Source organism: Typopeltis vanoorti, chromosome 17, assembly GCF_054136105.1.
Source record: "Typopeltis vanoorti isolate ZY-2024b chromosome 17, IOZ_Tvanoo_1.0, whole genome shotgun sequence".
NCBI classification, from domain to species: domain Eukaryota; kingdom Metazoa; phylum Arthropoda; class Arachnida; order Uropygi; family Thelyphonidae; genus Typopeltis; species Typopeltis vanoorti.
The window spans coordinates 83,845,868-83,860,652 of record NC_143565.1 but is presented as its reverse complement, the minus strand read 5'-3'; the positions used below and the strand labels follow the sequence as shown (position 1 = coordinate 83,860,652).

The 14,785-nt window shown below is 32.7% G+C and overlaps 1 protein-coding gene across 1 annotated transcript in view; it reads right to left on the bottom strand.

Moving 5' to 3' along the window:
• The window catches only part of ERR (estrogen-related receptor), a 136,413-nt gene that overhangs the window by 40,277 nt on the left and 81,351 nt on the right, over positions 1 to 14,785 (bottom strand). The window contains exon 6 of the mRNA XM_090407404.1: positions 5,064 to 5,225. Coding sequence (XP_090263530.1) covers positions 5,064 to 5,225 — 162 coding nt within the window. The remainder of the gene's footprint in view (positions 1 to 5,063; positions 5,226 to 14,785) is intronic.

Genomic DNA, 14,785 nt, shown 5'->3' with positions numbered 1-14,785 from the left:
CCCCTGTCATTAAAGGTTTGCTTACGATTGGATCTGCCAAAACTTTTATAGTTTCTATATTCAGCACAAAACTCTTGTAGTTTCTCTATTTGGCTTTGAAATAATGTTGGATTCAATATCTACTTAATTTGAATAATTTTGCATTGCCGAAGTGAAGCCTTTTGGCTCTCTTTTTTTCAGCATTTCCATTCCATTTATGTGTCATCTATTATTTAGGAGGTTGACTATCATGATGTGACTCATGGTAAACTATGGGAATAACGACATGTGGTGAGGACCCTATCTCTTCCACATATTGTAATAACTATTCTTGGCTGTAAATCTATGTGTTCATGGAGCCAGCAGGGAAGTGGTCTCATACTGGGTGAAGAAATTCATCTCCCAACTTTATATAAATCCATTCTTCCTTCAAATACACTCCACACATCCAAAAACACACAAACATTCTTTCTACACAGCTTACACACTGACTAGTTTGACTTCACAGTCCTTCATAATTCTGTGATATCATATCCAGGTAATATATTATTTTCCCCTTTCTCACAATTTGCTCTAGCTTGTTCCAGCAATCCTTTCTTTCTCTATCTTTCTTTGAATTTAAAGCACTGAAATCATTAAAGAATGATAACAATTTACTTTTTACTAAGGCTGACAAGAGAAAGGCTGTTGTTGTTCAAGATAAAAAAGAACATGAGAGATAAATGACTATTACTTCGAGACTTACAGGCCCCTTACATCTGATCCTATCTGTAATCAACTAAACAGACTTAATTATCTTATCAATAATGTTTCTATTTGGAATTTCAAACTTACTTTGGTTGTCCATCTAGGTGTATGATCTTCCCAAAGTTCATAAACCAGGTATTCGATTAAGATCAGTTGTAGACTGTATAGGATGTCCTGCTTATAAAATTTCTAAATTCTTATCTAATTTACTTGTTACTTCAAAGAAGAACTGCTACTTATATAAAAAAATACTTTGGATTTTAAAATTAAAATTTCTGATCTTCATTTGGATGCTTCAGATATTATGATTAAATTGAGATGTTGTATCCTTGTTTCCTAATATTCCTTTATCTGACAGCGTTCATTACTTCAAGAATTTCCTTCGGATATCGTTAAACTATTTGACTTTGTAATACATTCTGGTTATTTATCCTTTAAAAACAAATTATAACAAGTCGAAAGAACACCCATGTGCAATCCTATTTCTCCTACTATTGCCAACTTCTATATGGAACACTTAGAACAACTTATTTTTGATAACATTTCACTTAGACCTATTCACTGGTTCAAATATTTGGATGATACTTTTTGCAATTTGGAATGGAGTTCTTTTGAGTTATAGCAGTTTCTTTCTAAATTAAATGCACTTCATCCCAGGATTTTCACCTTAGAAGAAATAAATAAGCAATTAGCCTTTTTAGGTCTTTTAATTCTTCATCAGCCTACATTTTTCAGTTTTTTTGGAAGAAGACTCATATAGGCCATTATATGAGTCTCATATAATGGCCTATATCAAGCTACCACGCTGAATCTCATCACCATCCTAGTAAAAAGGATGGAACTATTAAAACATTAGTACATCGTGCCCATTCTTTATGTTCTTTCAGATGAACTGTTACAGAAAGAATTACAACATATTAATTCCATCTTTTTATCTAATGGCTTTAAGGATTCTTTCATCAAAAGAGCTTTTAACAATTATGGTATCTCTACCTCTTCAAATACAGAAGAAATAACTCTCATTCCTATCCCTTATATGCAAGGCATTAGTGAATGCATAGCAAAAGTTTTAAATCCACTGCATATTTTTGTTGCCTTTTGCCTATCAGAAAAATCTCCACCTTTCTTGCTTCTCTTAAGAACAAGCTTCGACCTCTCAATCATTTAGGCATCTACCAGATTCCTTGCTCTTGTGGGTTATCTTATTTTGGACAAACAGGAAGATCTGCTGTTATTCGACTAGAAGAACACGTCTTATATTAAATACCATTAGCCTGAACAGTCTGGACTTGCAGAACATGCTATCAACACTAAACATGAAGTTCAGTGGAACAAGACAAGAGTTCTTCATAAAAGTCATTTCTTCTATTGAATGGCTTTATAATGAAACAAGAAACTTTACTTCACTGTCCTAACTTGAAAACAGATCTGATGGCCTGCATTTATCTCCTTTGTGGTAAATAAGAAAGATTAGCTGATTTAAAAATTTCTTACTTTATATTATCTAAATATATATAAAAATATTTGCCAATTATTCTACCATAGTTCATGCCTCATTAATGTCAGTTCACACAGTTGCACCTTTTAGTAATTTAAATATACCAACCAAATAAAGGATTCTCCTGAATTATTTTCTTAGAGATTAGAGATTTCTAATCTCTCCTGAAACAAACTCATTACTCCCCCCCCCCTCATACATTCACAGTTGACTTCCTATCATACCAACTTTGTGAATTCTGTTGTCTATTTCAATACTGATAAAGTGAGTATGTGAGGTATGAACTGCCTCCATTGTTCGTCCTTTGAGTATGATATGAAAATTTTCATATGATATAACATATGTAGACTGTATGCATTGCCAAATGTAAGTGCTTTATGGGAAGCAGATAATGGTGATGTAAGAATATGCAAGAAAAATGTGTACTCATCAGGTAGTTAGAAGAGAGTGAATCACCTGAAAGTAAGCACAATCTCAAATAAGGAAAAACAGATGGTGTGGCAAGTAGTGACAAATGCTAGGCAGAATGTGAACAAGATTTGAAGTATCAGAATGCAAAACAGTGATAACAGCGTGAAAGATATAAGAAAGAGAGAGAGAGTTGAGAAAGGTGATATGAAGGAAATAAACTTAAGAATAAGGTCTAACATAGGAAATATCAAAACTTTGATAAGTTCTTCATAGTATCACACAAGATCTGGAGACCTGAAAAGAGTGTAAAGCAAAACAAAAGTAAATGAAGACATGCAATAAAGCAGAAACAGATAAAATGGATATGGTGATACAGAGTGATTCCGTGATTAGAGTCATACTAAATGAGAAAGCAATGAGTACGAAACTAGTATGTTTTGGTGGTTGTATCCAATTAAGCAGAAGAAATTGTAAGTGTAATGGGGGGAGGGGGATTAGGGATGACTCCCAGGAAATACAAAGCTAAATTTTGTCAAAAAATAGAAGTGTACAAACTTAAATTTATTGTTAAAACAGGCATGAAATTGGTTGAGGTATCAACACTTCAACTATTTGTTTCAAGTGAATATGTCTCAAGAGTTATATGAACAGTGATAGCCTAGTGAATGACTTGCATGCATACAGGTAACCACTAATGCAGGAATAAAAAGGTGGGGAATTCTTAACATTAGTAGATCTAGCTAGGTCAAAAATTACTGGCATTAGTGAGACATGGCTGATAGACCAAGCCAAGTCTATTCTCCTTCAATATGATGGATTTAGTGTACTCAGGGAGGATAGATAACATATGATGGAGGAGTTTTACTGATTACAGAAGACTTAATTTAGCCAGAGTAGAAAATCAATGATAGTTGTGGTAGCATGAGTAACAGGCAGAAGCTTGAGGCTCTCTAGTGTGAAACAAAAGTTAATAAGAGAAATTATACAATTGGGTACTGTTACATAGCAGAATCTAAAGAGGACTGTGAACTTGTATGAGACAAATATTTTATGGATACAAAGACACTATCATTATGTGTACTTTCAACTATGGGGATATAGATGGAAGGGAGAAGAAAGCATTCAAGTCAAGGGGAAGAGAATTTATATAAGGCAGAAATAGCTTGAAAAAGCAGCCTAGGTCCCTTCCAGAAAACCCAATCTTTATAGTATATTAAATGCTACAGATCAGTCATACATAAAAAAGAAAAATAAATAAATGCTCACAAAAAAGGCAATATTTTAATCACAGCTATAAGAAACTTGAATTTAGGTAGATTGAGCCAAATGAAACAAAGCAGCATTTGTTTCACCTACATCTTCCCCCCCCCCATAGACAAATTAGCTGGAGTTACCAGAATGTTATTTTAGAAATATCAGAATCCAAACTGCACAGTCAACTTTCACCATAGAGAACTTGTAGAGACCACAGAAATAGGTTAAGTTTACAGTCTGTTATAGTGAGTAGGTCAGTTATAACATAACATTGTTTGCTATAATGAGAGTCAACTGTAGATTCCTGAAATTTTATAAAAGTAAATTAAAACTTGCAATATATACTAATATTGCAAGTTATCTGAATTCATAATACTGCTAATTATTTAATAATAAATTAAATTTAAAAGCAAAGCTGTTTTGGCAATGGAGAAGTTCCTTTATCACATGGCACACCATCAATACATGCCACCCATCACCACCACAAATAGTATTTTTTGTATGTAAATTGTGTGTGTCCTCAAATATAATTAAATGTTTATTTAATTAAAGGATTATTAATTTCACATACCTATGTGCATTTTTTGAAGGTAAAGATGGTAAATAACTTGGTACAAGACTTGATCAGAGCCAAGATGAATTAGAAGTGCTGAACATAAAGAACTGATAACTGATAGCCAAAAAAAAAAAAAAAGAGTGGAAAAAACAATAACAAAAAAAAAAATGAATTATGCAATTATGAATTTAAAACAACTGAAAATAAAGAGGGACAACAAAAACCTGTTATATACACAGCAAGCCACAATATAGTGGGTGCTGACCATTTTGTTTAAAACATCATCAGATGTGTTTTCTGCTATTGGTTTTCTCATATATTCAGCTATCTGATATGTATTGTTATGCTCAGTTATCTGTTCCTTATGTTCAGTGCTTCTAATTATATATCACCTCAGCTCTCATTCAAGTCTTGCACTAAGTTATATATTTACTTTACTTTCAAGAAATGCACATAAGTATATCAAATTAATAATCCTTTAATTAAATAAATTAAATTCAGTTATATCCCTTTTAGCCTAGTTGTGATATACTGTTCCATTGCCAGAACAGCATCAATTTTCAATTTAATTTAATTTGAATATATACTTTTAATTATGAGAATTAATGCAAAAATTACCTGGAATCTGTTTTGCCCACCCGATAGTTGCCACAAGTTCTCGATCTACCAAATCACTTAATGTACTGACTATCTGATAATTTGTGTCAAGCGGGTTGGTCTCTGTTGTTGCCACCAGTGGTTCAGGTTCACAGTTTAGTAATGCAGTAATTATTTTATTTTCTGATAAAAAAAAAAAAGGGAGAGAGAGATAGAAAAAAAAGTTATACTAAATGTGTGTATGCACACATATATATATATATATATATATATATATATGTGTGTGTGTGTGTGTGTAGAAAGTATTTTACCTTGGGTATAATAAATGTTAAAGATACCAAGCTATTTTAAACCTGGTTTTACTCCATTTCCCAAGTAAACAAACAGACAAACAAGTCAAGTTTGCACCAACTTAACTTGTTTGTCTGTTTGCTTACTTAGGAAATGGAGTAAAACCAGGTTTAAAATAGCTTGGTATCTTTAACATATATATATGTTAATAATGGAACTTAAAAAGAATATATAGACAAATTTTACAATATTCATTTACATTATTCTAAAATACATAAAAAAAAAATCACATCAAAAGAGCAATAATGATATGTTTGTTATGAGTGCTCAAAATTTTGAAAATTTTGAGCACTCATAACTTAGATGTATATTGAATCCAGTATAGCACAGTTCATATTAATCAAGATTAGTTTGAATGGAATTATAGCTAAAGCAAATAAGGCTATGAGGCCAGAATAATATATCAGTTAATTTAATATGATCTCTGATTGGTGTGCATGTTGTATGGATTCAGAGTTTAACCTTGCTGCCTCCATGAGACTAGTGAATTCACTTTCATTTGAGAAACATGTTTACTAAGAGTGACAAGAGAGGTTATAATTCTTATAGAAATCTAGTTTTGAAAATAAATTATAATACTTTGTAGATTTTAGGAAGCAATCTAAATAAGGATATAAAAGTAATTTGCAAGGCAATCCACCTTAAATGACATCCATCATTCCACTAAGCCTGCTAAAAACAAAAAGCAGTTCTCTAACAACAGTCCAACTTTAGGCCCACTCACCAGCCTTCTGCTTCCCAAATGCTTATATCACACACACACACACACACAGAGAGAGAGAGAGAGAGAGAGAGAGAGAGAGAGAGAGAGAGAGAGAGAGAGAGAGAGAGAGAGAGAGCGATTGTATTTGATTTCTAAAGTAGGATTCCAATTTATCCAATTCTCAGCCAGCCATGTCATACTAATTATTATTGTGTTAAGTATTATTGGGGGATGGAGATGAAAGTAACTATTTCTTTCCCTGCTTACCTGAATAATCTAGTACTGGCAAACCTATGGCACATATTTCATAAGTATATGTCACCAAAATACAAAATGAATGTAAACTTCTCCAGAATAAGATTATGTTTTAAAAGAGGAAACAAACAATGAAACCATACTATGATCTTTATTTATAAACAAATTATTACCATTATAATCATTATTATCTAGGCATCTCTCAAAGGTGTCCTGGGGCTCATCATGGGAGGTCCACATAAACCATTATTCACATAATAGGGCAGTATTTTCTTTTATATATACTCAAATATAAACTGTATCACACCAAACTCAGTAGCATAACTGTCGCGTTCCAATGGGATCTGTTGGAAACTATTTACTGCTGTATTTCCTAATCATATTAAACAGATGACTCCAATCTCAAACTGTGAATATATAGACTGGTGCAAAATCCAAGTACTCTTCCTCTATTTGTGTGAGGGAGAGAGGTACTAAAGAGCTGCTGAGTGATGGAGCAAATGATTTCCTTAACCCTCCTACTGGCTGAAATAGCCAGACCACCCCAGCATTTTTCATGGATCAAAACGTCATCGGCATTCTACCTTTTATCAAGTATTTACCCTCCTCCGCCGTTAATCCCTTGATGATTTCAGAGCCATTAGCGGATTAACTGCAGTGGAGTGACTTTTGTGCCACTTGTCTTTACATGTACTGTGTTACTTGGAATTTCCTTTACTGTACTAGGATATTTGATTTTTTTTTTTTTTTTTTTTTTTTGTGCATAATTTATTTATTGTCTCTTTCCAAAAATAAAATCGAGTTTCACATCTTCCAAAATAAATAATCAATGCTGAAATGACCAATTGCAATGGTCAGCCTTTGCAATGAATATATTTTAGAATATATTTTAGTGAAGGAAATTTAGATAAATTTCCTTCACTTTACTGACGATATAGATTTTTTTCATGAATTTTCAAATGTTTGTTTGCATTTAAAATATTTTGTCAAATATTTATATTTTTAAATAATATTTAGTGAAATAAATATGACATTTTGCTTTTTTTTTTTGCAAAATACCATTATATGGATCGTCACATTTCAATTTTAGGGACGAATTTTATTTTATTTTTTTAATTTTTTATGAACAACAAATGATTATAAACTGCATTACTCAGTTTCCGATTGTGTCTTTTTTTTTAGTATCAAAAATTTATATCCAATGGTATTTTATCAGAGACCTTCACCTTATCTTTTGCTTAAAATTGCAACAGATTTTTTATTTTTATTTACTTTTTTTGTAGGATGCACATTACTATAATATCCACTGCTTAACCACTGTAGAAATGTTGAAAATATAATAGGAAGGATATCCTGTATGGAATGATTCAAAATTTATGTTCATTTTTAAGATTTTTTTAATGCCCCCCCCCCCTCTCCTGGAACTCAGTTACATAACAATTTTAAATTTCTACTAGTTTTAAAGCTCTCAGACAGTATTCAAAATCTCTTATTTCAGCTTACCATTTTGACAAAAGAAATAAAGCAATAATGCTGTTGTATATTCGAAGCTTCTAATTCTGTACTATTTCTTTGCATCTGAAATCAGCTGTTCAGTAGTCTGCTGAAATTATTCTAAGATTTAGAAATACTATGCTATATTTTCAATATGTAAAACTGTTTATGCATACCACACAAAAGAAAGTTCGGTTGTTATTATTTTTTTTTTTTTTAAATTCTAAATATTACTACTTCTACTGCTGCTGGTTGCTATTTCTGAAATATGTCTTAGAAATGCTCGACAATAATCCTCTTAGCTAGAGGAAAAGCTAAAGTCTTAGATTACTTAGATTACTCTGCTTTTGAGGTTTAACTACTTCAATAATGTCACGTATCTAAACTAGAAGAAAATGTCGTTATATCTGCTGATGTTAGAACTCTTACATAAATATTTTTTCTGGCATGAATTCTCTATCAGCTAATCAAAACCTATTTTCTGTATCGAAAAATTAAACGTTATGTGGAACAATTACTATGGAAAAATAACGAATTAAATAAAAACTGTAACTATGTTTTATAACAGTTTTTGGGTGTGTGGTAATGTTGCAGAGGGAGAGGAGAGGTGTGTGTAAAACTATCAAAGTCAAAACAAAGTTCAATTCTATTGTGAAAATATGAAATTACACATTTGATGCATGCAGCATATGTGTAATTCTTATGCCCAGTTTAATTAAGACTCATCGAGGGAGAGTGTGCCAACAGCATCGAACGATTGGTCCCCTTCCAACTACTAACCGTGCTCAAACTTACTTAACTGAGCCATTAGTAGCAGAGGCTCTACCAATCGACCAACCTTTGCAAAGTAAGCGATACTTTTGAATATATGCAAAAGTATCGCTTACTTTAAAATTTGAGCAAAATATATAAACTAGCAGAAAATATATATACATATCAATTTAAATAATAACCATTTATTTCATTTTGTAAAGACCAATTATACAGGGAAACCAACAAGGAGAAAGTGGACAGTATATGACGATATTTTGAAAAAAAAAAAAAATTAGTGATATGATTAAAGAATTGCATATTATTCTCTATAAAGCAAAGTTGTCGAAGAATAATTCACAGATTTCCTGTTTGAACAAAAATAACACAATCTAGAACGTAGGCAGCAGGGTTTTTTTTAAATAATATTTCAAATAATTATTGTGAATTAATTTCTTCGAAAACAAAGAAAATGTTCTGTCAAGTAAGCAATTAGACAAAATTAGCACAAAAATATTAAACATTGGTTCTCCAAGGTAATGCAATATTTAAGTGAAGAAAGTATGCAAGGATTTATATTTTGTCCTGGAATTTAAAACTGTACAATAAAAAGAGAAAATAAAAATAATTTCTCTATTTTTAGTCTCTCTAATATAACTAAGAGTCCAGTTTCCCAGCATAAAACAAGGAACTGCATTCCTTGTTATAGAGAACTGAGACTCAGCTTTGTGAGATAATCTGGTTAAGTGTTCTCTACAGTGTGAAGGATTATCGCACCTTCTAAAGGACAGAACAGCCAAATTGCACTTCTTATCCATGTTCTTTCAACAGGTGTACTGAATTGTATCCAGATTTAGCTGGACATATATATATATATATATATACACATCCTGGCTGGTTGAAGGGTTAAGTTGCATTTGTGAGGGGCAGCATAAAATTGCCAAGGTGGAATGAAGGCTATCATATTGTGTATGAGCAATACTGGCTACTGTAATACCAAGGGCTTGTAGTATCTCTAATATACATAACAAAGGGGCAAATGGCTGCGAAAAAAAAAATGTTGTTCCACATAGGACGATCAGCAATGATTTTTTAGGAGATAACTGATGTGCATTGAAGTGGGGAGAGAGAAAGTGGGGGTTCACTGTCTTCAACATAATGAGTTGGGTGGGTAATGTGTGAAATATACCAGTATCTTGTATATTGTATAATCCAATTCACCACCAGCATCACCCTGGTGGTGAATTGGATTTAACTATCAAAGGGCACTCTTTTTTTTGCATAAGCATATAGAGTACTCCTTACTGATATGTCCCCCCCATGCTTGTTATAAATGAAGTAAATAGCAATCAATCTAAATACCAGATAAGATATAGAGGATGTTTAGTGTTCTCTTGCACTTTATATACAAGGACTGTTAGCTTCTTGTCAAAAATCAGTCTCCGAAACTTGATTTATCTTTATAAGTCTTGACTTATATTTATTAGTCTTGTCTTTAATTCTAGATAAGGTGAAAATTTGAACCCATTAGTGAGTTTCCATAAGATGATCAATAGCTTGTTTCAGAATAACAAAAAATTGTCAAATTATCAACATAAAGTGCACTGCCTGTAGTCAGAGAAACTATTTTATCAAGTTAACTCAGACAGCAAAAAAAGTGTTAGATCCTTGCTAAATACTCTCTCCTTGACAGTATGGTATAAAAAAGTGTAGTTCCCACTTGAAAGGAAGAAAGTTTTCAAAAAAGGAAATTCCATTTGGTATAAGGGTCTTAACATACCATACCTCCAGATTGTCAAACTTTTTCCATTTAAAGAAAACATGTTCAATCAAGTGGTCACTATTAGCAGTTAGGTTCTATAGAAGCCATATTCAGAGAAATAAGTCAGCAATTATTTGTGAGCTCTGGATCGGTTCCTGGTAGTGTTGCCAAATGAAAATGATTAAAAACAGCTAAATCTTAAAAAAAGATAGCTAAAAAGGAGTTAAAAATAAAAATTTGAAGCTAAAATTTTAAAAGTAGTAGCTGATACTTTTAAGTTACGTAATGTATTCAAGTTTGTTGCGTATAAGTGGCTAAATACATCTGCCATGTTGTCTTCTGCGCGTAATTCTCCCATGTTTTCACTTAGATTTTCAGCTTTATTATATGCGGCCATCGTTCCAATATTACTCAGTGTTGATGCTGGTAAATGATAATCTGTATACAGCACTTGTTACGCCTGAGGTCATACTTGACTGACAAAATTGTCAGCATTGGCAATTCCATCTTGTTGACAGTATTAATAAATTTATTGCACACTGAGCAATTTCTTGAAATGGATTCATTCCAGAGGCATCTTTATATTTTCGTACTTCAGCCCAGAATAGTTCAGTGTTTTCTATATTTGTCCATTTATTTAAGTGGATAGTATTGTACTGGTATTCAGCAGCAACATCTTTTTCTGTTTTCAACATTATTTCTAAGATGGGAGTAGCAGGTTCTTTTATATGTTTTAGGATATTGTCAACAGAAAAAGAAGACATCATTCTTAAAATATTCAAGTTTTCAGGCAACCTTTGCTTAAGCTATTTGAAGAGACCAAGAAGAAACTGTCTTGCTCTACTTCTAAGATTTTGCTCATCATTTTGCATTATTTTCTTTTGTATCATCAACTCTGAAATTTTTCTTTCAAATCTGTAACCAAGATTTGGACTGAGATCCAAATAGCCATCAATCTCTGACTCTAGAGGGTCGACTGTGGATGATGGTAGTGCTAACATATTAGCAATAGAGAGAATGAAATGAGAAAGGTCTTCAAACAATCTCATCTTATACGCACTGTTAGATGCAAAAATTTTGTTAACTTGCTGAACTTGAACTAGAACTGGATGCAAAAATAAAAGGTACAACAGATTACTTTCATCTTTGTATCTCCCACAGAATTTGAGCTTTATAACATTTCTCAGTCACACTCACGACTTCGAAGTGAGTTTTTAATTCCAACCACTGGCTGAGAATTCTGTCTACTGCAGGTTCAATGGAGAGCCACCTTGTTGCACAATTGCTTACAATTTTCAGAGGAGCATCATTTTCGTTGATAGTTTGATACAGTTCTTTGTATGCTGCTGTCTTGAAGAAGAATGTGAAAACCATTTATACGTTTCGGCAACAAAAAATTCTAATTTTCTTGGGAGAGATTCTGCACAAGTGTGAGACATTGCCAGTTGTAATGAATGGCATACACATCTAATTAAAATTAAGGAGGGAATATATGCCTTCACTTGTTCATAAACACCATTATTGACACCAACCATAACACTGGCATTGTCTGTACTGATTGCAATGAGATTTTTAATGTCCAGTTTCTTGGTCAAGAGCTCTTTTATTCAGTGCAGCCACAATACCACTAGCATCACAATTTTCTAGAACCACCATGCTCAGAAATGTATGCATAATTTTGTTGAATTTCCTGCTATAATAAATGATGGCCATTCCTAAAATCTTATTCACTGTGATATCATTCGATTTGTCTATTAGCAAGCTGAAATTTTCATTTCCAATGTCCGCAATTAGATCTTCTTCAAAATGCTCACTTAGAATATTCTTTGCAATTGCAGAGCAGTTAGTTCGGTGCATTTTTACTTTTGGCATAATTTGACTGTCTGGGATGATATTTTTGAAAGATCTACAAGATGATCGCAATTGTTGAATGATGAGTAACAACAAAGAAATAATGCTTATCTACCTTCAAAGTTTGCGGTCTCATCAGACTTTTTCACAAGCATATTTGTAATTGGAACAGCCTTATATGGAACTGCAGCAAGATGTTACTTAGTTTCGCTATGCTTTACAAGCTGACAATATTTAGCAGCTATATCACATCTGCAAAACTTACAGTGGCCTTTTGTAGCGTCACCAGGAACGTCACACAACCATTTACTAAACATTCCCATTTGCAACCACTCCCTCCTAAATTTCTGCTTGTACGCTTTAGTTTTCTCTTTGCTCATTTTTGAAGAAGAGTATAGAACTCTTTACTGCAACAAATTACAATCAGTCATTGAAAACTTCCCACTCATAATCATAACTGCCAACCTGAACACTGTGCAAAGACTAACTTGTAGCGGTGCTATCAACTTTAAAACGACAAAATGGCAGACTGTTGGGCCACATGACTGACTGACTGACGTCATCATGCATTTGAAATGTGTACGATGCTCATACCAAATGTACAATACAATTCCTTATCAAATGCGAACATCTGGAAAAGTTTTAAAACAATTTCTTTCTTTAGCAGTAAGTTATAAAAACAACTAAAAAGAGCTGAAACTAGTTCTGAAGGAGCTAGATTTGGAGCTAGGTGCTAGATTAAATTTTTGGAGCTAGGGAAGAAAAAAAAAAAGAGCTAGATCTAGCTCCAAAAGAGCTAAATTGGCAACACTAGTTCCTAGTTTTATGAAGACAATAATAATTACCTTTATAAATCTAGAAAGTGCTCTCCTGTAAGGATTCTATTATAAAGTAAAAGTAGTAGCTTCATGCAAAATGGGATGTTTTATAATTTCATAATAAATACCATGACAAACTTGCATATAAGAACAAGAGTTTCATTGCAGTTCCTTCTTAATGAATGGGTGATTATACAAGTTCTAGCCCACAGAAGAGAAATTAAGACGCTGTTACTTTCCTGCCTTGCATCACCAACTACTCCATTATGCATAGGGCCAAATACTTTTAGACCCTATGCATAATGTAGCATATTTTTGGCCTGAGAAAGTTTAAAACTATGAGATTCATATTATGGGTTATCTATAAATGTCCCATGCTCTGTCTAGATTTTTTTCCCCAGTTTACATTTGAGGTTTCATTACAGTTCTGGATAGAGTAGAAATCAAGGTTTTTTTTTTTTTGGAATTGCAGCTGCTCTTTCCAGTACAATCTGTTCTCCATGCTACCACTATTTTGCTGAAAGATGCCTGGATCATTACAGAATTAAACTCTATAGGCAGGAAAATTTATTCCAGTCAGCCTAGTCAATTCTCCACCTTGGCATCTGCAAAGAACAGCACTAGAACAAACAAGAAGATCCCTCTTCCCTATAAGTTCTTCAATTCATGGGAGAAGATTATTGTAGATGAAAAGTTAAACATGTTAAAGAAGACAATGCTTCCATTATTTAGATGAGTGACATTGTTATTGTCAAGTATTCAATCCAGCCTGCTGTGAATGGTATAGGAACTTTTTATGCCATCTATCACTTAGACATTCACAAAAACCCCATGTGGGATCTGCATCCACAATCTGTTAGTGGGAAACAGATGCCATCCATTCAGCCAATCAGATACACCATAATAAGAAATCCCACTAAGGGTAGATTGGCTATAGCTTACTAGAACAGTATTATTTGGAGACTTGTTAGAAGGAGTATGGTTGCTTACATGGATGACAACTCCTTCATAGTATGTACCATCCCAAAAATTGCAATAGTTGGTTCCATGTTTTGGGTTTAGATATATCTCTTGTAGACCAAAACATAGCTTTGTTTCTGCAGAAACACATTGATATATTTTAGCAGAATCCACTGCAGAAATTTATATATTCTTTTGACTTTATAGCTTTTTTGATTTCCAAAGTTTAAGGGGCCTTACCTTCATTGCTTGGATTTTTCATTTGCTTTGGAGATAAACAGATGGCTAGTATTCATCTTATCCTCAGATAAAATGCTTATCACAGCATCTATTATCTTTCCTAATGGATATAGGTTATCGATGTTCACAATGAAAGTGTCTGGAAGACTTTTTATGATGCTTTGTCATTATTTATTATTTTTATTTTTTTTTGACTGAGGATTATAATTTTGTGGGATCATTGGGTTGTTTCCGAAGTGATGCCATAATGGCTCAAGCTCTTGATGTGCTCCAAAGAGAGATACGAGAGATCACAGCATTCATTTCTACTATAATTGTGAGATGGCAGGATAGCCATGTGTTCATTTGCATTAGACTTTTTTTTTTTTATAATTTCAGCATAAATCAAATTAGATACATTCCAAACAGACCATTACATTACTGGTAAAAAAAAAAAAAATAAATAAATAAAATAAAAATAATAATAATAATTATGCATCATTTATTTAATGCAAGTTCACCAGAAATACTGATTAATGCACACAAAAAAATTATGAAGGATTAAAAAAAATAGTAAAGA